The sequence below is a fragment of the Aphis gossypii genome, chromosome 2 (assembly GCF_020184175.1).
Source record: "Aphis gossypii isolate Hap1 chromosome 2, ASM2018417v2, whole genome shotgun sequence".
NCBI lineage: Eukaryota > Metazoa > Arthropoda > Insecta > Hemiptera > Aphididae > Aphis > Aphis gossypii.
The window spans coordinates 24,407,325-24,430,657 of record NC_065531.1 but is presented as its reverse complement, the minus strand read 5'-3'; the positions used below and the strand labels follow the sequence as shown (position 1 = coordinate 24,430,657).

Genomic DNA, 23,333 nt, shown 5'->3' with positions numbered 1-23,333 from the left:
TTCAGTGTCGCCGAACCCATAATCCAAGAGTTGGGAGCTCCCCCTCTTTTTTTCGGTGGATGGGGGTCCGTGTGTACTCAAAAAACTATTTATGTAAATTATAAATATATAATAATATTTACCAGAGGGATAAACAACTGGCCGACAAATAACAAACGCAACGTACTATTTGTTTTGGTAAGTTATGTAGCCCCATGCATAGTGAAAAAGGTGGTGGGCAACGAGAAATAATTTTTTGTCCCCCTGTTTCCTGTTTTAATTTTAGTTCGACACCTCTGATTACCTTGGTGGATAGGTTAACTATTAAATTTGTATTATTTCATTAAAAATGCAAACATATTTATGTATTATAGTCGTGTATGGTGTACAATATAATAAATTCATCATCACAATTCACAAATCACACGTCACATTATAAGACGTAATGCCATTGGTTACAGGTAAATATTATTAATATTCAAACGATACCAAGCATTATAAAACGCGTCCCTTTGGAACTCAATTTTTAAGGTGTTAAGGTGTATTTTGGTAATTTTTGCAAAACATAAAGGTCCAATTCTTTTAAAATTGATTACCAATACATAATAGATATTTTATCATAATTTATTACTCAGTACATTTCCAAATTGACATACGGTTAATACCATTGATTTTATAATAGTCTATACTCTATTATAAAATCAATATAATTATATCTTCTTAATATTATAAATTTCAATATTAAAAATTTGGTTTCCCATGCCTTTAACCTACAGTTAAAAATATATATTAATGGATACTTAATGTTATTTCGTTTAATTACGTGTAGTATTGTCGTAGCTAGATGATTTCAAAATTATTATCATAAATAATTCCATTTCTAAATATACATAGGTACTAGGTATTATACGGTTACTGTATCCGAGCGGCGAGCACCTAACAACTTGGTAATCTAATTTTTGTTCGAATTTAACGAAATACGCGAAACAGTGTATTTAGGTATCAGATAGTACCTACTATACACTGTACAGTGTACCTATGTAACTCGAGTCAAATTTGAACTTTTTTATCTGTAATATATATAGTTTTAAAAATTAAAAATAAAGCTTATAATAACATTGGCCAAAAAAAAAAACGGCGGGGAGGAGGACATGGTCCTTACTCCCACGTGGACGTCCTTGCCCTCCATAGGTTTGCTTGCATCAGTTGAATCATGTTTTTATTGGGATTTTATTATCCCCCCCATAGAATGATAAACCCGTAAACCTAGTTATAATTATTATTTTATATGTACATAACTAATAAATATTACAACGAAATGAGACATAGGTAGTCAAGTATATACAAAAGATGTTAAACAAGTATTATACACATCCGAGTGGTCAGTTTAATAATTTTAATTGAAATTGTATTTTGTAAAACATAAAAATACCGGAAACGAAGCAGAACCGGAACACTCACTGCGCCGCCGTAAGCTACGGATCGATTCCTTCTGGTTCTCATTAGTGTTGAATATTATTTATAGATGCCCTTGAACTGTAGTATGTCTGTACATCGTTATGACAACTCAACGACTGTTCAACACTTTATGCACTGACCGCGGGCGTCAATGTCTACAAGAAATGGATACTTAAAGGCTAAAGTTATAAAGGTATAACAAGGTGATCTCCAATAATATATACACACTTTTCCAAAGTATATTTTTATTTGATCAAGTGATTAACATATACCTACTCGTTGATGTAGTCAACAATGGCAACAATGGCAAGTTCAAATGTATATAGAATATTCGATATTAACCTTAAAATAACTTTAACCTCAGAAAATTATTAATAAATATTTAATTTTTGTAATTTAAAAATCAAAATAATTGAAATATCCTTTAAATATGTAGGTATTTTATTTTTGTACATTGTCCAATTTTCAAAATATTTAACTATTTTTAACCCATTTATAGGCTATAGGAATTTTTCGATTTTTTTTTTCATTATTGTCAATAAAAATTTTTACTAACAGGTTAAAACTTGCAAATTTAATACAATGTTCTTTGAATGAGTTGTAGGTAATTCATTTTGTTTTGTATTCATTATAATCATTATATTTATATTAATAGACATTTTAAATCATTTAAACATAAAATTACATGCTTAAACGAATAAATCATGTTAACTATTTTGTTAAAATGTAAATACATTATTCATCGAGACTTGACATTTGTACGTATTATATGAATTTTACTATAGTAATAAACAAACCTATGCGAAATAATATATAGATTCATTATAAGCTATTATACCTATTTATGCTATAAGCCTATTAACACTGTTTTATGGTAATTATTACATTAATGTAGTATTGACTAAAATATTAATAATAATATTATAATATATAGTAGTACCACTACAAATAATGCAACATTTTAGATAAAAATTAAATAAATCAACGGTACGTCGGTACCTAGGTAATATTTCAAATGGTGCCTCTGGCCACTTTAGAGCTGGGTACCACTCTGTTGTACATAAAGTGTCGAGCGGGTCACTACTATGGGTGTATTAAATTTAAATTCAATGATACATCATTGTATATGAAAAGACAGAAAAACTATTCGAATCCGAGAGGAGTTGCCTGTACTATTAATAACTAATAACTAATAAGTAATAAGTATACTTCCTGATATGTTTTATTGATATTCATATAGCTATTAAAGTAATTAATTTTACTTTTAGTATAACAGTATAATTAAATAATTATTAGTGTTGAATACTAGGTAGGTATTAAAAAAAAAAAAAAAATAGTATTTAATTATTATAAAAATATCTATTACTGTATCAATTTTTTTAATTCAAAATTAAACAATATCTTTCTGTACATACCTTAAAAAGTAAAATTCATAATGTCTTAAAATATTATAGGAAAGTAAAAGTTTAAAGTTCTCGATAACTTTTTTGAATTATAATATTGATATAACAGAATAATTAACATCATCTATTAAAAATAATTATCTATTTATAATTTTAAATTTTATAGTATCAGTATAAAAATAGTAATACAGTATAAAATATTTTAAAAATTTTATCGTAAATAAAATCCATAATAAAAACATTTGGTGAAAAATTCAAGTATCTACGGATATTCGCTATTGAGTTAGAACTAAAAAAAACCAAATCGATTTCGTCAAAAATTTTAGTTATTTCATACTTGCATAAAATTTTCCGTTTATTCTTAGTTTTTTAAAAAAAATTGTTTTAGTTTTTCCTTATAAAATTTATTTTTCGGATTTACTTTTGACACCTTAAATGGCTTAAATAGAAATTAAACTAGATTCAATTTTTTATCAGCTAGGAACCACTTCCATTTTTACTGCCCCAAAATGTGTTAACAGACACAAAAAACAAACACAACATTGTAAAATCAATACATATATTCATCGCTCTACTCAGAATTTAATAAACTTTACCCATCCTCCTAGCATATGAGTTCAGATGCTATATTTTCTTAGTTACGCCAACGCCACTGTTTAAAGACACAGAGCATATCAGCATATTATAGGTAAATCGCAGATCGTGTATGTAACTAATAAAAGTACCTATCTTTTTATCTATCAAAACGTCTGCAGAATCTTATCATAATTGCTGCAGTACCTATCTTTATTTATAAATGGATAATAAATTGTATAGCATAGCACAATTGAAATAGATGCAAATTGCGTCTTTATGTCGTTCGGTCTTTATTTCTAGGTTACTAAAAAAAGAAAATCAGCCAAAGGTGATAGGTCTCGGGTCACGTACAAACAATGTCATAGAATACGTTCATACAGTCATATGTATACTAATAGAAGGCAAGAATCGCACATGTGTATGAAATTATTATATTATATTATAATTTATAATTTACTCTTACAAGTATAAGCATAATTAGAATTTTGACACTCGTCACTCGTCATCGCGATTGCGATGAAGTGACGAGGACAACTGGTTTATGCTAGCAGTCAGCACTCGGCCCCATGGCTCCCAAAACCCGAACGAATACGAATTTGGTTTAAAATAATAGTATATTAATGTAGATACCTAGGTATATGAAAACGCGAGTAAACTAAAGAGTGCATATACTGTAAGTGTACTTTCTTATAGAGTGATTCATCAAGCATGCTCATCCCCAGCATGGTGACATCATCCCTATATTTTTTATAATAATGTATTTATTTAAAATTCTGATTTTTAGAATTTATAACAAATACATATTTTATTTTAAATATTATATTTTATGTAAAATGTCTTATATAAAATTATTTTTTCAAATGAGAACCACTTTTTTTTTTTATTGTAAATAGGTAATTCATTTCTCGATCAAAACATTTTTAATGTTATAAGTAATATTTTTTGTACCTACCTACAACTAAATCAATCATGAAGTTCAAATTATTAATATTGTTCAAGATTTTATAAATTAGAGTAGGTATAGTCGACTTGATAAATAATGATTTATGTGTCCCACACTCCCACATGACATACAGTATACATTGGATCATTAAAAATTCTAAAACAATAAAAAAAATGTATGAACTATAAACTAACTGCAATCTGCCAAGTTTCAAATTAAAAAAAAAAAAAAATAATAATAATAATAATAGCATGAAATTAATCAACAGCACGCAGTACATTAATTGTTGTAAAAACAAGGCTAAAATGTAGTAGTACGGTTTTTATAAGTGAACAAAAAAATGCATTTTTTTTTTATAGAAATTAATTTTTTTCATATTATGAACAACATTTAATTATAATTAAAAAATATTAGAGTTAACAAATTTTACGGCATATATTGGTAATTTGTAATGCACAACTAAGTGTACAATGTACGTACAGATACATAATATCGGTTAATAATTAATAAATAATAATGTTAATAGGTATAGGTCAATATAATTACCTATATAATTATATAATTTATAATTTTTTTTTGGTGAGACAACTTTTGTATTAATACCTATAGTATCATACTATCATACTATCATATTTTATAATTCTATAAGATCATAATATGTATACACTATACAAGTAACCAGAGCCAGATTAATGAAATTAAAAAGCCCTGAGCTAGGTAATTTATTTTTGGGAGTCCTAATTTTACAAAAAAAAAGTATATTTACAATAATAATGTCGATTGATATATTTATTAGTTAAATACAGAGGCGAATTTTCCGGACATGCTCAGCATGCTTAAGAATACAAACATTATTAGTATAAATACAAAAATTATTTTGTCATCAATAATAATAATATATCATAATATAACATCATAATGTTTGACAACAATTTCATCTAAACAGAAGAAATTATTATACTTGTCTGTGTTTTATTTTGATCGTAACATGTATTAACAAATAACAGAGCATGTGATAGCTGTGTGCGCAAGCTATGCAACGCTTGTTATTGCTATATTATGAAAGTAAGAAATATTCAATCAAAGACTCGCTCCACCATCAACCGCGGTACTAACCACCCAGGGCATGCTCAATGTGTTGTGCTTCGCCAATGATTTATATAATTTACGTTTACGAGTACGTTGTAAGTGCCAATTTTATTAATTTTTATAAATTCATAAATAAATATAAATTTCTATATTGTTTATCAATTATAAATTAAATAGAACTAAAAATCATAATGTAAAATGAGCATGCCCATATTCCGAAGTCAGCTTTTGCCACTGGCTTAAATAAAAAAAAACATTTTTTTCTCAGAGATAAATGAAAATGTACATTACATAGTTAATTTATTAAAAAATACAATTTAATAATATTAATAAGTGTTAAAATATAAAATATATGGTAACAATACAAAAATACAAATAAATGATTATTTAAAATAATTTTTCTAGATGCAAAAATATCTAAAACGTCATCAAAATATCAAATGAGTTTTTTTTTACACAGTATGTCTTTTTTAATTAACATAATTGTTTATGCGTTCAACCTATCTTCAATCAATTCAATCTGTGTAGATCTTAGTAGATTTTTAATTAGATTCAACTTTGAAAGTTATTTCAAATATCAAATGATTAATATGAATGTATCTTTAAATAAATATTATTAAATTCATTTTCTTTTAATCGTATATTTATAATTGTAGAAAAGCTGTGCAAGCCCATAATATTTTTATTTATTTTTTTGGGGGGGGGGGGTCACTGGGCCGTAGCCCTTTTAGCCCCCTTCCTTTAATTCAGCTATGCGTGTAACTCATCATTTATGCTAACTAAACAATAATATATATCTTAATTTTATAAATTTCTCCACTACAAATTAACAATACGATATAGTTAAATTATATAGGTTGGTGTAGGTAAATATTAAAAAAAAAAAAGATTCATATTAAAATATTTAAAATTTAATTCTATCCAAAGCTTTACTGAAGATAGACAATTGCTCTCAATATGAATCTCAACTAAATTAATTAGTTAAGGATAAAAGAGAATGAGGCATGCTTCAAGAATCACTCTACATATAGGTACCTACAAGCTAATATTCTGTTACCTATACGGCTATCGGGCTAACCTCTTGTAGGTACCTATAACATAATTGCAGTTGTCTGCGTTCTGTTTTCAATATTACCTACCTACACTATAATAATGGCGCCCATAATGAATATTATAATATTGTCTATCATTTCTTTTGTTCTTTTTGTTTCACGGCTTGTACATTTTTTGGTGTAATGTTCTTAATAATAATAATAATGACCTCGAAACGATGGTCCTTTGTTAGATTAGCAACCAATAATTTACCTAATACCTACCTATATAGGATATAGCTACATTATTTGTTAGGTTATTGAAAACTAAAATAGTCCCGTCGTCCGCTACAACTATAATAACTATATAAATTTGCTAATACGTTATACGTGTAAGTATAAATGTATTATTTATACTTTATAGGTACTATAATTTACCATTATTATTGTGTCCCTCTGAATATTAATCACTTTAAATAAAGTAATTTATTTAGTATTTAAAAATAATGGTTTATTAATAAATATTTTGTATAAAATATACAGGAAATATGGAACACATATTTGCAACGCTTAATTTGGAGAAACTTACCGCGAATAGGTACCTCCTTATAACGAGTAAATAAAGGTACGTCCTTCCGGCTACCATATTAAATACCTATTATCATAAGTATAATATACTAATTATTTACAACGCTGTTACGCCTACCAATATTATTTACGTCTCTATAAATTTATAATTAGGTACACATTATCTGTACTCTGTAGATGCGGATCTAAAAATAAAAAAGAAGTATTTAGGTGTCTTATACACAAAATAAACGCCATACCCGTCTTTTTGAATCAAAAATAATGCAATCGTATTTCAAGTGTTACTAAGACGTGATCAATAATAGATTAATATTGGTTATTGTGAAATGTTTGAAGAATCACAAGTTTTTTAATTGGCATTAAACTTCACTTTGTCTTATAGATGTAGGTATATTGGTATTTGGTATATGCATTCTGCATTAGATACAAAATATTTCAAACTGCTACATTGACAGTGACTATATTTTTTATTCTGAAATTCTTTATATATGACAAACTTTGTTTTTGTTTTATTATATTCTCATTTTTTGGTATGACGAATTATTAATATAAGTTATATAATTATACAATTAGTACTCACTACTTATAAAGTTGTAAGTCCTAGTTTTAAAAAGTGATAGATGATAAATAAATAAAATGTTCTGTCTAGTTAACGTTAGAGACATAGGCAAAACTTCAAATCAGGCCGTGACCTGACCTAATACTGGCTGGATATCATAGTATCATACTGACAACTGACTAAGTAGATAGAAGAATTTAAAATTAAAATTAAAAATACACTTGACCAGTCCTTATCAAATTCTCTGGTTTTGCCTATGGTTAGAGACCATAAATAAATTATAAGTGTATGATAAATTTTTTTATAAATCAAGTAATAAGTAATACAAACTAAAAATAGTTCTTGAAATAAATCTTAAAATAGAGATTTTATATTTCCTGAATAGGTAAATCTAATATGTGATATATTTAAGAAAAGCAGCAAATACTTAAAATATATATATTATAAATATAAAAGACCAATAGATGGTCACTAGAAGATAAATTGAACACAGTAATAACAAATAATAAAAACTTATGAAAATTAGTTAAGTAGTTATTAAGAGTAAGAAGAAGTAGTAGTAGTAGTAGTAGTTAGTAAATTGCACTAGGAACACAAATGTGTTTTTGATCATTTTCACAAAAATGATTAGTAGTATTTTCTGGGAGGTGATGCTCACATAAATAATTTTAGCTTAAACCCAAAACTATACGTAAGTCATTTGTCATAGAAAATATTTAATTACAAAGACTTGATCTATGGTTACAGATGCACAAAATTCAGTTTAAATCCAATTATTTAATTGCCTTTATATAAAATACTAGTAATTTACCAAACAAACCATAAACCCTATAATAGTACAGTGTAAGTATATTGTCAGCAAAATAGTTTTTTATTATAATTATTATTTTTTATTGACAATTTATTTTGGAAAATTAGAATACTTATAAAACAAAAAATTATCTTTTATACTTGAATGCTTTAAAACCGTACAAAATTATGTTCTTATAATTAACATTTAGAACTTAAATATTTAATTATTTAGCTTCATTCTTTACTCTGTCATAAATTTCATCACAATCTTCGTTCTTTATATGTTTCCATCCATCTTTGGTGATGTGATACACTAGAATTTATTTTCAAATTATTAAATTATAGAATCAAATTATATAAAATAAATAATATAATGTTTATTTAAATTTATTACCTCGAACAATTCCACCACTGTAAGCATCTCGATGAGTAGCATGGAAGATAGCTCTTTGACCAAGTTTTTGAGCTTCTTCATCAGTTAGATCCCATTTATAGCCAGAGTCAAGAACACCAAAAGCATAAATTGATCCAGAACCTACCGAAAAAACTTTACCTGGTGTTCTGGAACCATCATTGTCAATGTAAAATAAAGATGGACCCTATAACAATTATTTATTTTATAATAATTATTTTTTTAAGTTTTTTTTTATTTCTAAAGTAGTTACTTACATTTTTATCATATCCAGCTAACATCATTCCAATAGATAATCCATATCCTTTATAGTAATAAATCATATTTGACATAATTTTGGAAGCAGCTGTAACACTAATACGTTCTTTATTTCTTAACTCGTGTAATCTGCATTGTTTTGAGAGAACACGATCCCAGTAAACACAATCAGCTGCACCACCAGCTAATGTACCTAACATAAAATCATTGATTTCAACGATTTTTTTCATACATTGTGAACCAATGTACTGTCCTCCAGTAGCACGAGAATCAACTGCTAAAACTATGCCTCCTTGGTATAAAAATCCTAATGTTGTAGTACCATGATGAAAGTTTAACTCAATTGGACGACCCATTGTATCACGAGCTGTTATCATACGCATGTTTTCAACAGGCTAGAATATAAAAATAATAATATTTAGGTATAAATGTATAATATAATTATATGGGATACAAGCAATATTAGATAAATATTTTATAATGTTAAGAAAACATTTTTGCTACCTTGAGTATCACGGGTGTCTCACACCATGATACAAAAGACATAATTTTGACTATCTCTGATTAAGTACTATGAGAGTCACGAGGGACTCACATATCGTCATTATGTGTGTATCGTGTGAGTTGCGGGTGACTCTCAGATATTTCATTTTTTTTTAAAGTTATGTAGAATTCAATAACTAAGAAAACTTATATTTTTTGTGAGTCACGGGTGATACTCATGTTAAGTAAAAAAAATTTTTGAAATCAGGTGTGATAGCCAACGTGTTAAATGATTTCCATAGTTTTTTTCTGGTTATCAATGTTTTTAGATTAGCAGAGGACATAATACATATTAAAGGATATAATTATATGTTGAATTAAAAAAAAAATCAGCACTACCTATCACGTTACAAGTAAAAAGTTAAGTACCAATTAAATATATATTTTTATTTTAAATCAATGGATAGGTAGATTTTTCACAAGTTTAAAGAAATTAATTATTTTAATTAATAATATACGTAAATACGACATTTTTTTAACTATAATATAATTGTATTTTGTGACATAGAGAACTTTAAGTACTGTTTAGAGGCACTGACATAGATAAGTTAAATTAAGATTAGATTTCAGTGGCAAATCTAGGATTAAATTTTTTTTTGAGGAGGAGCATAGGTAGTAGCAGTTACCCACGGTTACTACCTAGATAGAAATATAATTTTGTCACATACTCAATTACTTATTTATATTTACTATTGAATTAATAAAATTTAACTTAGACCAATAGGGGAGAGACAAGGGAGGAGAATCAGTTAATCAGGATTATCGATTATCTGTAGTATTTTTTATCATAAAGTTCATAAACATAGTTTCTATATAAATGTATGGAAAACATTTTGTTTTAAAAATATCACTACTTTTCTTGTAACATGAGTTGCTTTGTTACTGATTTCATCCCAAGAGTCTACGAAAAGTAAGGTATCATTCGCATAATATATTACTATACGATCATGAATATTTAAATTACACATACTAACATACTATTAATTCGAACAATTTGTTTTCTATTTTTCAAGTAGCTTATTAAGTAATGTACCTAATAGATATTGGTCAATTCAAGTCTTGTGTAGAACAAAAAATAATGATTGACACTTACGTTTCCAGGAAGTGAGTACAAATTCATTTGGTTTACGGTATTGTCACTCTGAAAAGTTTCAAACGCTTCATTTTCTTCAACTTCAGATTTACTTTTGAATAGAGTGTCCTCGGATAACCCACACAAAGATAACATTGCCATGATTGCTAAAATTTGAATTCAATTTTATTTTATAAAACTTAATAAGCGAAAAAATAATATCGAATACTAACCAATAACGTTTATGGACTGAAGTTTAATAAATATTAATTAAAAACTTTATTCTTTTAATCTTAATGTTATTTCTGTCTTCTGATAATGCAAAATATATTTGTTGATTTATCATTATCAAAAAAACGAACATAACCTTACAAATATTTATAATGCAACGTTGTCTGTTTTCGTCATACAAAGTATATTTTTATTATAAAAAATAGTTTTAATAATTAAAGATTTCCATTCAAAATTAATTTTATTAATTTTTAATTAGTATATTAACAAAAAAAATTTGAATTAATTGTAATAAGTTTTTATAAGTACACAAATTTATTTTCACAATATATTTCATAACCACAAATATTGTTTTTACTTTGGCAACATTGCAGCGTCCACACTTCAATCTTCATTCGTATTTCGTGTTGTTGTGGAACAGGACAGACCCTGTTCCTTTTTTACTAATTTTCAGCACGCGTTTCGGTTACTCAATTTAGGTAAGTTCTTTTTTTTTATTTTTAATGAATTTATTTGTCTTTATTAATTATACTTTTAAATAATATTGATTTCTCTATCGTCTCCATAAATAAATTCAAAAACTAACTTTTATTAATTTGTATAGTTTCACGACGTGTGGTTTCCAAAACCCCACGTTATTAACTTTCAATTTAGTAATACTTTTAGGTCTGTACGATTCTTCAAGTTTTTTTTTGTAATAACTTTTTCCTTTTTTTTTTTTCATAATCATTAAATCTAAATGAAAGCTTTTCCTTCTAAAATATTATCGTAATTTTTGAGGTTATGTTATTCATTTACAGGATTAGGTCGGTCTCCTAAGATGGGTGGTTATAAATACGTGCAAGAAGTGTACCGAAAGAAGCAGAGCGATGTACTACGTTATTTATTGCGTATTCGCGTCTGGCAATATAGACAGATGACTCGCGTGCACCGCGCGCCACGTCCTACTAGACCCGACAAAGCTAGACGGCTGGGATACAAAGCTAAACAAGGTAATGTATTAACCTTTAACTCCCAGGTTATTAGTCAATTATTTTGCTAATAACATATATTTTTTAACGGAACAGGATTCTCCATATTTAGAGTGCGTATCAGGCGTGGTGGTCGTAAGCGTCCAGTACCTAAAGGTGCTACTTATGGTAAGCCTAAGAGCCATGGAGTTAATGAATTGAAACCTAAACGCTGTCTGCAATCAATTGCTGAGGTAAATTTTCTTTTATTTTAAAATATGATACGTATTCTTTCTTTTTTTCGTTAACGATTCAGTATGTTTGTTATAATCTATCATTTTAAAATAACCTTATGCTATATATTCAATGAAGGCTGAGTGATTGAGTAGAGTAGAACTGTAGTGTTAATATGCAATGTTACTTATTTAAGTTTTAGTTACAGGTGGTTTATCGTTTTCTTTATTGGCACCTATATAGAGAGTCATCACCCCGCCTCTTTGTTGTAGGCTATAGTTAAATCATTTTGTACAATTTTCCCTAGTGTTTGAATTTCAATAAAGTGTGTATTAAAGTAATAGAATTTAAGAAAACTCATGATTCATAAAAATATAAAGTTAGCCAACCGGTAATGGTAAGATTGCAATACCTAAATTTTTCTTTATATTGCATTACATGCTATTTTGATCCTATTGCATTCAATTTTGCTAACCCACATGATACTATTAATTTACCAATATTTTTTTTTTTTGAAAATTTTCTTAAGGTTGTTAAAATAGAAATATATATTTAAGTTCAATGATATTTGATGATTTTTTACCATTTTTTATTATTATCTTCTCAAAATGTTATTTTTAGTTTAATATAGACATTGATTTATTTAACTGATAGTTTTTTTTAAAATTCTAGTTTTGAAATAATACTACGGATGCTATGGTAGTAATAACAGTTAAAAATTACAAGCTCCCATTTAATATATTTCCTTATGCGTACAATTTGATTAATTAATAAGCTATATGATGTATTATGAACCATGCACCACTCCTTATTTCATAAATGAGGATATTATCTATTAAATTCTGATAGCTTATTACATTAACCTATTGTGACAATTTTCTTTGAAATAAAATGATGACAAAATATACACTACTAACTACTGATAGTCTATGAGGGGTTAAACTTCCTTGGATGTCTGAAAGATAATATTAGTAATATATACCTTATTATTTAAATCACTTTTATATGATGATTATGTACCATGCACCACTCCTTATTTCATTAGATGAGGATAATTTTCATATATCTGAAAAAAGTTTCACTTCTCTTAGTTAAATTTTGTGTGAAAATGCTAAAAATTATTGTTAATGATGATTATGTACCATGCACCACTCCTTATTTCATTAGATGAGGATAATTTTCATATATCTGATGACAAGCTTCAAATTCTTCTAGTTAAATGTTGTTAGAAAATGCTAAAAACTATTGTTTATGATGATTATGTACCATGCACCACTCCTTATTTCATTAGATGAGGATAATTTTCATATATCTGATACAAGTTTCAAATTCTTCTAGTTAATTGTTGTTAGAAAATGCTAAAAACTATTGTTTATGATGATTATGTACCATGCACCACTCCTTATTTCATTAGATGAGGATAATTTTCATATATCTGATACAAGTTTCAAATTCTTCTGTTTAAATGTTGTTAGAAAATGCTATAAACTATCGTTAATGATGATTATGTACCATGCACCACTCCTTATTTCATTAGATGAGGATAGTTTAATATATATCTGATAGTTGATAAATTTAAAGTCACTGTTATTATTATTTTTTTTTTAATAAAATATATTAATAATGTATTATTATTATTGGGCATCACACAATATTTTGTATTAATGCTAATAATTGTGAAAGTTTAATGATGACAAATATGTGTTAATAACTGCTGATTAAAATATGAAGGGTTAATCTTCCTTGGATGTCTGAAGACTAAATATTTAAGAATAAACATTTGATAGTTATTGTAAAATACTATATAGATATTATGATTTGATGCATAATGCTTTTTGATTATAAAAAATGTTAAGTGAAATGTATATGTTTATCCATTGATGAATATTGTGTATAATTGCTGATATAATTTTGTGAAGGGTTTATCTTCCTTGGATGTCTGAGGATACGCAGTATGTCTGTCATGTACTTTATATTTTTGTTAGATTAAAATAAAATAATAAAAATTATTTCTGCGGGCTTAATGGATTATTTTCCAAATATATTAAATAAGATTATATTTATTTTAAAACGTTATGGCATTGAGATACAATGATGGATGATAATCATGATGATAACTTGTGTTTTGTTATTAAATCACTGAAATAATAAATGTGGACAAAAATACATTCTTGTTCCCTTGGCTATCTGAAATTTTCCTTGTATTTATTAAACCTTACAAATTTAATAATTTAATAATAAATAGAACATTGTGTGATGATACTTTGTGTTTTGTTAGTAAAGCACTGAAATAATACATATGTGGACAAAAATACATACTTGTTCCCTTGGCTATCTGAAATTTAGAAATAATATTTATATTCGTTGACTTAACATGTCATATGTATTTACTTAATAATATACTATGATGATACTTTGTGTTTTGTTAATAAATCACTGAAATAATAATAATGTGGACAAAAATACATTCTTGTTCCCTTGGCTATCTGAAATTTAGAAATAATATTTATATTCGTTGACTTAACATGTCATATGCATTTACTTAATAATATACTATGATGATACTTTGTGTTTTGTTAATAAATCACTGAAATAATAATAATGTGGACAAAAATACATTCTTGTTCCCTTGGCTATCTGAAATTTAGAAATAATATTTATATTCGTTGACTTAACATGTCATATGCATTTACTTAATAATATACTATGATTATACATTGTGTTTTGTTTCTAAAGCACTGAAATAATACTAATGTAGACAAAGATACATTCTTGTTCTCTTGACCCCTTCCTAAATCCTAACCCCCCTGCACTGATCAATATTAATTGTTGTTTATGTTAATCTAAGTACAATATTGTACTTAATCATATTAAATAATAATTGGTTTAACATTTTTTTAAAACACATACCTACTTGATTTGCTGGTAACTTGTATGTGAGAGATTTGTACTAATTTAGTATTTATATGGTTTATTCTGGGCATAGGGAATGACAGATAAGCATTGCCCGACAAATTTTAGTTGCCAACCAAGCCTCCAAAACTGACTAATAAAGATTTAAATGAATATGTAATGAATTGTAATTAATTTGGTATGATATATTAACAATTTTGATATAAAATATAAAAGTTGCAATGATGATGATAACCTGTGTTTTGTTATAATCACTGAATAATAAATTAATGTGGACAAAAATACATTTTGTTCCCTTGGCTATCTGAATTGTAATTTGAAATAAGTTATATATCGAGAAAGGAGAAGACCAATTCAAATTATTAAATTATGTTTTTATTTGTGTTCTCCTTGTATACTATTTTAATTTATCTTATTAGTTGTCAGCTAATGTATTTTAATATATAACTATTTTTATTCTGTAATATAGGAAAGAGTTGGACGTCGTTGTGGAGGTCTCCGTGTCCTAAACTCTTACTGGGTAGGACAAGACTCTACTTTCAAATTCTACGAAGTCATCACTGTTGATACCGCACACCCAGTAAGTTCCTTATTAATTAAAAAATGATTTTAATTTAATGAAATAAACTATTTTCCTTTCTCTTTAGGCCATCCGCAGAGATGCTAAGATCAATTGGATCTGCAATGCTGTGCACAAGCACAGAGAATTGCGTGGAAAGACATCTGCTGGTCGCAAGTCCCGTGGTCTTGGAAAAGGACATGGTTTCTCACAGACAACTGGTGGATCAAGGAAGGCATGTTGGAAGCGCAAGAACACTTTGCAACTTCACAGAAAACGATAAATCCATTTTTATTATACTATGCTTTTTTGTATTGCGTTTATAAGACAACGTTGTATGTTAATAAAATGGTGTTTTATCTGAAAATGTTCCACAAGTTGTTTTTTTGTCATTTGTTAGTTTCTTACCATATTTCAATTTTAACCTAATTAGGAGTAGAGCAGAAGACTTGTAGCTCTAAATATGGAAACGCACTCACACACTTAAAAACCCTATTATATGCTCTTATATGTATTTTTTAACATAATAGGTTTGAAAATTAATTTTTTGAATATTCTTCTGACTTAGAAAAAAATAGAAGTCCTAGTATTTTAGTAAATATTATTAAAATTTGTCGATGATAGTAGATTAATAAGTCAATTGTTTAAGTCCGCATGTGTACCGGAGGGGGTCCATTGACGAATATTAAAAATACTAAAGTATAGTATATATAAAAACGAATATTTTATTTTTATTAAAGAGGTCCGGCAGAGAAAAAGCTTATGAAATGTTGGTTTATAATATTACTAGGTGTACTTCATGATATCATGTTTTTTGATAAGTATAGCTAAATAATTTTACAGCCATCACTGCAGTGTGTGGGAACCTTATTGCAGTAGGTTGATATACCTTGTTTCGGAAATATTACCTAATTTATTATAATATTAGTATTTAATTATTATAATAACATATATTTATACCATATTATATTAACTTATTTCACTCAAATTCTATGTTTATTGTTTGAATAATAATTTCTTAATTAGCTACCTGTATAATTATTTTTAGATTTTTTGGTTTCAGTATTGCGAAAAAATCTTTTATTACATTTTCCAAAGTTAGATGTATAAAGAACATTTTTATAAATAACTAATTGTAAAAAAAATTTAGGTCTTTTTTTATTGCAGTATTGATGAATTTCAACAAAATGCTAACTAACAATTTATAAAAAAAATTTTTTGTACAGATGTAAGAACAACTTAAATGGGGTTTTAGATAAAATTTTTAAGAATTTTTATCCAGCGAATAATTTTTATTAATATTTAAAGAAAAAAAAATCAAAAATGCCTATAGTAGCTTAAAAAGAGTCGAAATATTTTGAAAACTATACAATGATGATAAAAACATTTTGTGAAAATTTTAAGTATCTAGTTTTTCGTTTTTCAATTATAACAAAATATTAATAGTTTGAAAAGTAATAGTTATTATACGGGTGAATATATATTTACTATTTAGTATTTTATAACACTAATTTAATAGTTGGTAAATTACAAATCTTTTTCCAATAAAATATGATTAAATTATAAAAACAAGTATTTTATTTAAGGGTTTAAATACATCTATTATGGCTGTTTATAGTATCTTGTTAATTTTTAATTGTTATCAAGGCGATATTCTAAGAAGTGTATCAAGGAGACAATTTTTAATTCACTTACTATTCATACTCGTTAGGTATCATACTAATTTTTTACATAAGAATTTTTCGTATACCTACATTTCATTTTCTAGAGAAATAGAAATATCTAGTTATGGATCCAATCAGAAATGATATTGAATACGATAAATATTGTCCAGATGTGGAGATAATTATGACGTCGGTCGAAACCTCGACGTGTGAAATTGAAACTCCCGGCACCGAGATGGAAAAGGTCGAGGTGGCACCGCCGGTGGTGTGCCCCGTGGAAAAACAGACATTGTCGCCGAACGAGGAAAGTGACAAAGAGACGGAGACCACTATTATTGACACAGCCAAAACGGTGCCATTGCGAAAGAAAAAAAAAAGTCGATTCTTGTCGGCTCTGCGGAGAGGTCTCCGGAGGGTCTTCAGGACCATCTGCGGTTGTGGTTGCGGTATAACGTCATCGAACCACCCAGACGAGGAGGACTATAGGGACGGATTCGTCCACGAGGTCGGAAAATTCAATGACAGATGCTCAGTATAAGGGGAAGAAAACCCTTATTTATCGAGACCGTTAGACTGGTCAAATTAGATGTGGCGCATATTTAGCTAAGTATGGCGGTGAAACGGATGTCCGTTACACCGTGCAGCGTCCTGGCTAATCGGTGTGCGGCATCGGCGGCTGGCAGTTCGAACTCGACCGGCGGAGCACTTGGGCGAAAACGACATCGGACACGAACCATCGCACTGGTTCGCCGAGTTTTCGCCTCGGAATCCCGTCGGCCGAGCACGGGCGGCTGGCCGCCATCCGTTCCACACTTTTTTTCATATATTATTTTTTTTAAGTGTTTTCGTTAATTTATTAAAAACTAAAAATTATCTCTGTTATACCATTATGTAATAAATTATAATATAGATAAAAATGTTTGCGTACACAAAATAAAACTTTGTTTTTCATATTTTAATCGTTTATTATTATTCTCAAAAATAGACTCATAAATAGTAAATACGTAAGTTATACTTTATACCAACATTATTCGTCAGTTCAATATTCGTGAGAAAAAGTTGTACTATGTGTCTACTGTCTATGTATTTATGAAAAAAATACTGACAAAAGTATTTTTTAAAAATTAATTACTAAATGTTAGAATGTTAATTAAAAAGTAACTGACATCACGATCACTGTATTTTGTTAAAAATTAATTAAATTTTTTTCTCTGTAAATTACTTAAATTACTTGAGTCTGCTGCTAATACCTACAGTTAAATTAGATTTGTTTTTTTCTAACGAATGATAATAAATTGATAAGTCATTTCTTAGTTTGAAATTGTGTAATATTGTTTTTGATATTTTTTGAATTTGTCTTAAGAGGAGTACCTACTTAAAGTTATAACAATTCGTTAAAACATACGGGCAATACTATTCTATTGAAAATTGAATTAATTTTGTAAATAAATAGATAAGAAATTTATTTTAAAATTCTTATTTTTATAGTAATTATGATTTACGTGTGTCGTTGCATGATAATTTTTTACAGTTATGTTGTATTAATGATAATCGGTAAAAAAACAACACGACAATAAACGGCAAAGTGAAAAACAAAATTTTGGTTAAAAGTTGTTGAAATAATTGCAGTCATAAATAAGATTAATTTTAAATATAGGTATATAGAAATTAGAAATCACTTTACATATTTTATATTAATTTTTGCACTATAGATTTTGATTTAGTGATGTTAATACCTATATTAAATAAGTAATAATATGTAAGTTTTATTTGTTAATATATTGATACCTGTGATAAACCAAATTTTATCGTTAAAAATGTATTCTTAAGACGTTTTCGGTTTCGTCTGTAATATTTTATGTTAAGGTACCAACGAAGTTTCGATGAGCGAAGTCACGACGATAATATTAATAATAAAGAACAAATATCTCTCATTGTACCTTCGTAAAAATCTATAACTTATACTTATACAGTATAATAAGTCTAATTTACGATTTTTAGCGGGCTATTATCATTCCTCTATATGGATTTTATTGGTATTAATAAAAAAAATCTGATTAGAGGAGGTGGTAAGTGACGAATTAAAAATAGAGCAAAATTCACTGGGTATATTATGATGAAAAATGAAACAAAAATATATCTTGAATTACAGAATAAACTCAAAATTTACTAAATTTTTTAATAGCAATAGTACATAATATTCGACATCAATGATTTATTTTATTATTATTTACTTATTTAACTTAACAATTGACAATTTTATTGACTTATAATATACTTATACTTTGACTAATATTTGGAATTTAAAGTAAAATGCACTTGTCGTTTTTTTCTGGATTCATTATTATTTATTAATATACATAAATATTTAAAAGTTAACTTCAAACATATATTTTATAAATTTTTAGAGCTACAATAGTCTTCTCTCCTATATTATAACATTTTTATAAATAGTAAAAGTATACATATAATAATTATAATATTTAAATATGTATTATTGTTAGTTTGGTATTTTAGGTATATCAGAATTTTCATGATAAAAAATGTAGACTTGCAAACAACTGACATTAATGCATAATGTATTATGTTCTTTTTTAAATGGAAGGTTCAAATTTAGGGTTTGAAACACTTATATTAAAAAACAATAATAACTGAATAACTTTAGGAATCTTTTTTTTTGTAAATAAGCATTACATTTTTAAATTATTGAATGTTTAGGTGAATGTTGGTGTAACTGATATTTTGCTGGCAATCAAAGAATAAAGTTATTGTGGCTTAATCATGCAAATTGGTACCTACTTTTGATTAGTGTAAAAACTTAATACCTATCTAATAAATGTAAAATAGTAAAATAGTCATAATAATCAAAAGATAAAATAAAGTACGTGTGTATTCAATTTATTTATTTATTTTTTAATCTTTGGCCCACTTAACACAGCATAAAGGTATGAATATAATTGAAAACAAATACCTAATACCCAAAAGATAAGTATGAGTAACTCAATTATATAATAAAAAAGCTCACTTGATGAACATTAATAATTGTTTCATAAATTTGTATATATCAATGTAAATAAATATTAAATAATGGTAATAACTAATAACATATCACAGAATTAAGTTTTCAATAAATTGTGCTTAATGAAATGGTAACTTTCAACACGTTTAGTCTAGCAATGTTTTAGGAAATAGATTCATTTTAATGTAGTCATCAACAACCTGCAAACAAGTATTGTTAAAAATTATTACATCCGTTTCATATTCAATTTTATGCTAACCTCTTTTAGTAGTTCAACTGTAATTTTTGGATGTTTCAATACAAAACTTGAATCGTTCATTAATTTACTTCCATTCATTTCGATACGATAACCATTCAAGTGATCTTTATGAATGAATGGTGACAGAGGAGTGTTATGAACACCAGACTTTGAACAAGCTTCGGCCCATGGTACTGAATGTTTGTCATTCGCTTCAGACGCAATAACATCAAAATCATTCTTAAATAAAACATTTATTGTGTTTAAAATACTAACAATGGCATTTTGAAATGGAAATAATAATAGTTAACATACTTTACACAAAGACGAAAGAACTGAGCCCAGGAACTCGTGTTTAACTCCAAACAATGAGGACACAATTTCAGCAATCATATTTTGTTTGGTCTGACCACTATCCACTAAATTGTAAGTTTCCCCTACAGCTTCTGGTGATTTTAACAAATGCCATATAGCTCTACAAATGTCTTCAACATGTATTGTGTTACAAGATGTACTGCCTTTCCACAGTATTCGAACAGGTTCTCCCAGACCTCTATATAAAGAGCCAATCGCAATAGTTGGTGCTATAATAGAAATTTGATTAAATACTATTACTCAATATTTCATTGGCATAGACATACTGAGTCCAGTTCTGTCACCTATGCCATACACAATAGCTGGCCGGACAATGGTATAATTTAAATTTGGAATAGTTTTCATATGTTTTTCTACTTCATATTTGTACTTTGCAATGGATGTAAGGGGTATTACTTTGTCATCTTCTTTAATTGGTCCTTTATGGCTGGCAGTCAACTGACCTGATGACACTTCGACATAACGTCTTACACCAAATTTAGCAGCAGCGCGAGCACAATTTATGCTAAGCTTATAGACTCCCTCTTCATAGATGACGTCTGGTAAATCAACACGAGTTTCTCCAGCACAATTGATGGCATAATCAAAGGAACCTTCGAAAACGTTTTCACAAGAACCTGCAGAAATTGATATCAAAAATGTATATTTTTAATATAAATAATGCATAAATCACAAGTTTACTTTGATTTATCAAATTGGCACTGATAAATTCTACTAAGGGAGATTCGAAAGCCACCTTGTGGTTGTCGTTGAGCCAAGCAATTTGGGGTGGAACTTTGTCGACCACTCTCACAGCCGACACTAAATCATTGTCCACTAAATACTTGACCAAGTGACGGCCGATAAAGCCACAGCCTAAAACGGTGCAAAAATGAATTTAACGCTAACTTAAAAAAAAAAAGAAACAATTTAAATTACCTCCCAAAATTAATACTCTGTCTTTTGACATGCTGGATGTTTGTGCTACGACTGTTGCTGTGAATAAGGATAGAATTATTGGTCAAAATAGATATTTCCTTGAAGCTTCCTGAGACCAAATACTGCAACATGCATACATACAAATTTATTATTAAATTATTCAACATAACATGCGTTAATCATTATGATGAATGTATATAAATAGAAATTCGTACGTGGCGTAGTGGTAGCAGTCAATTATGATGATCGAATAGTTGTGTCATCTTCCGCTTATCCACCTTCCGGCAAGAAGTGTGTACAGGAAATGGTCACTGATACGCACGTTAGAATAATAATAAATTATTATAAATTATTATTATTATCATTATTATAATACTGGTATCCCGTCATACCTACTATACTATTTTAATTCTTAAACATATTGCATTGTTTGCGATGAGTGTTATATTAATTATAGACATATAATCATATAAATATGTCTATGACAATATACATAAATGTGTGCTAAATTGTGCCGACTGTTGAATGTATCATGTATTCATGTGTGTGAAAAGACAATTGATCAAACGATATACCCAATATACTACATAGGTATTGTTAATTATTATCATTATGCAAATGCAATGTTGAACGTACCTATTGTAGTAAGTTGTAGTAACGTAAATACGTAATGTTATGTTAATAATAAATAATAATATTAACAATATTATCAATTCCGAGATCGCATTACCTGCGTTTGTGATAATATTTATTATCGTTTTCGGTTTTGAATTTTCGATAACCGCTAAAAAAAAAAGCTTCAAGATTCTCATAAAATATCAAATCGTTTTATTGTTCCAATATGACTACTAATAACTAGTATTTTTTTTTATAAAATTAGTGCTTAATTATGAAAATTAAATAGTACTGGTCAGACGTGTATATTTTCTTATATTATTCTACAATTATTATAGTTATTAATTAAAGTAATTTATTTGTTTATAATCTTATGAATATATTTATTATTTACCTACTGTCTAATTAAATTTGTAATTTATGTATTATATATTACATAGTATATTCGTATAATATACTATATAAGTACATGTATATAAGGCTATGGAATTAATTTAGGCTACTTGTATTTTTTTGTACGACAAAAAATGTTTGCACAATTGCACTCCTCCATAGACAACTACCGGTTTTAACATTCATTTCATAACTGGAATACCATAATATTAATATCAATATACCATACACAATTTTGAATTTTTAATGTAATTTAAATAATCATGTTAGGAAATTAAATCAATTTTTTTTTTTTTTTGGAATATACGTTTCTAGTTCATACTTTTCTTTAAATTTTAATTTTTTCAATATATTTATTTCTAGAAATGGAAATTCTGTCATGATAATTTATAAGGCAATTCTTAGTTTTAACTATTTGAAACTTCAAACTGTCGTCTGCCGGTGCCGCCCGGTCGATCTGGGCACGTTTATGACGTAATATAAATATGTTGAAAAATGACAAATTCATTTAATTTTTCTTC

At 27.4% G+C, this 23,333-nt stretch overlaps 3 protein-coding genes across 3 annotated transcripts; 1 reads left to right on the top strand and 2 right to left on the bottom strand.

Moving 5' to 3' along the window:
* Positions 1-8,457: 8,457 nt before the first annotated feature.
* Positions 8,458-11,083, bottom strand: LOC114132653 (proteasome subunit beta type-5). Its single transcript, XM_027998163.2, has 5 exons — positions 10,937-11,083; positions 10,725-10,870; positions 9,088-9,483; positions 8,813-9,017; positions 8,458-8,731 (listed from the first exon to the last, which is right to left on the bottom strand). The coding sequence occupies exons 2-5, from the start codon at positions 10,863-10,865 to the stop codon at positions 8,643-8,645; spliced, it is 831 nt and encodes a 276-aa protein (XP_027853964.1). The 5' UTR covers positions 10,866-10,870; positions 10,937-11,083; the 3' UTR covers positions 8,458-8,642.
* A 166-nt stretch (positions 11,084-11,249) lies between these two features.
* LOC114132654 (60S ribosomal protein L15) lies at positions 11,250-15,957 on the top strand. Its single transcript, XM_027998165.2, has 5 exons — positions 11,250-11,413; positions 11,735-11,926; positions 12,002-12,138; positions 15,501-15,611; positions 15,679-15,957. The coding sequence occupies exons 2-5, from the start codon at positions 11,755-11,757 to the stop codon at positions 15,871-15,873; spliced, it is 615 nt and encodes a 204-aa protein (XP_027853966.1). The 5' UTR covers positions 11,250-11,413; positions 11,735-11,754; the 3' UTR covers positions 15,874-15,957.
* Positions 15,958-20,136: 4,179 nt separating this feature from the next.
* Positions 20,137-22,516, bottom strand: LOC114132661 (uncharacterized). The gene is made up of 8 exons (XM_050199670.1): positions 22,197-22,516; positions 22,020-22,115; positions 21,805-21,926; positions 21,568-21,741; positions 21,153-21,503; positions 20,827-21,095; positions 20,533-20,751; positions 20,137-20,473 (listed from the first exon to the last, which is right to left on the bottom strand). The coding sequence occupies exons 3-8, from the start codon at positions 21,833-21,835 to the stop codon at positions 20,420-20,422; spliced, it is 1,098 nt and encodes a 365-aa protein (XP_050055627.1). The 5' UTR covers positions 21,836-21,926; positions 22,020-22,115; positions 22,197-22,516; the 3' UTR covers positions 20,137-20,419.
* Positions 22,517-23,333: the final 817 nt, after the last annotated feature.

Excerpts from the sequence above, each read along its gene's own strand:
- LOC114132653 (XM_027998163.2), bottom strand. The coding sequence starts at position 10,865 with ATGGCAATGTTATCTTTGTGTGGGTTATCCGAGGACACTCTATTCAAA. Across the intron at positions 9,018-9,087 it reads TAGCTGGATATGATAAAAAT|GGTCCATCTTTATTTTACAT; the intron begins GTAAGTAACTAC and ends TAATTGTTATAG. Across the intron at positions 8,732-8,812 it reads CAGTGGTGGAATTGTTCGAG|TGTATCACATCACCAAAGAT; the intron begins GTAATAAATTTA and ends AATAAATTCTAG.
- LOC114132661 (XM_050199670.1), bottom strand. The coding sequence starts at position 21,835 with ATGTCAAAAGACAGAGTATTAATTTTGGGAG. Across the intron at positions 21,096-21,152 it reads AGGTGACAGAACTGGACTCA|CACCAACTATTGCGATTGGC; the intron begins GTATGTCTATGC and ends TTTCTATTATAG. Across the intron at positions 20,474-20,532 it reads CAGTTGAACTACTAAAAGAG|GTTGTTGATGACTACATTAA; the intron begins GTTAGCATAAAA and ends ACTTGTTTGCAG.
- LOC114132654 (XM_027998165.2), top strand. The coding sequence starts at position 11,755 with ATGGGTGGTTATAAATACGTGCAAGAAGTGTACCGAAAGAAGCAGAGC. Across the intron at positions 12,139-15,500 it reads GTCTGCAATCAATTGCTGAG|GAAAGAGTTGGACGTCGTTG; the intron begins GTAAATTTTCTT and ends TCTGTAATATAG. Across the intron at positions 15,612-15,678 it reads CTGTTGATACCGCACACCCA|GCCATCCGCAGAGATGCTAA; the intron begins GTAAGTTCCTTA and ends CTTTCTCTTTAG.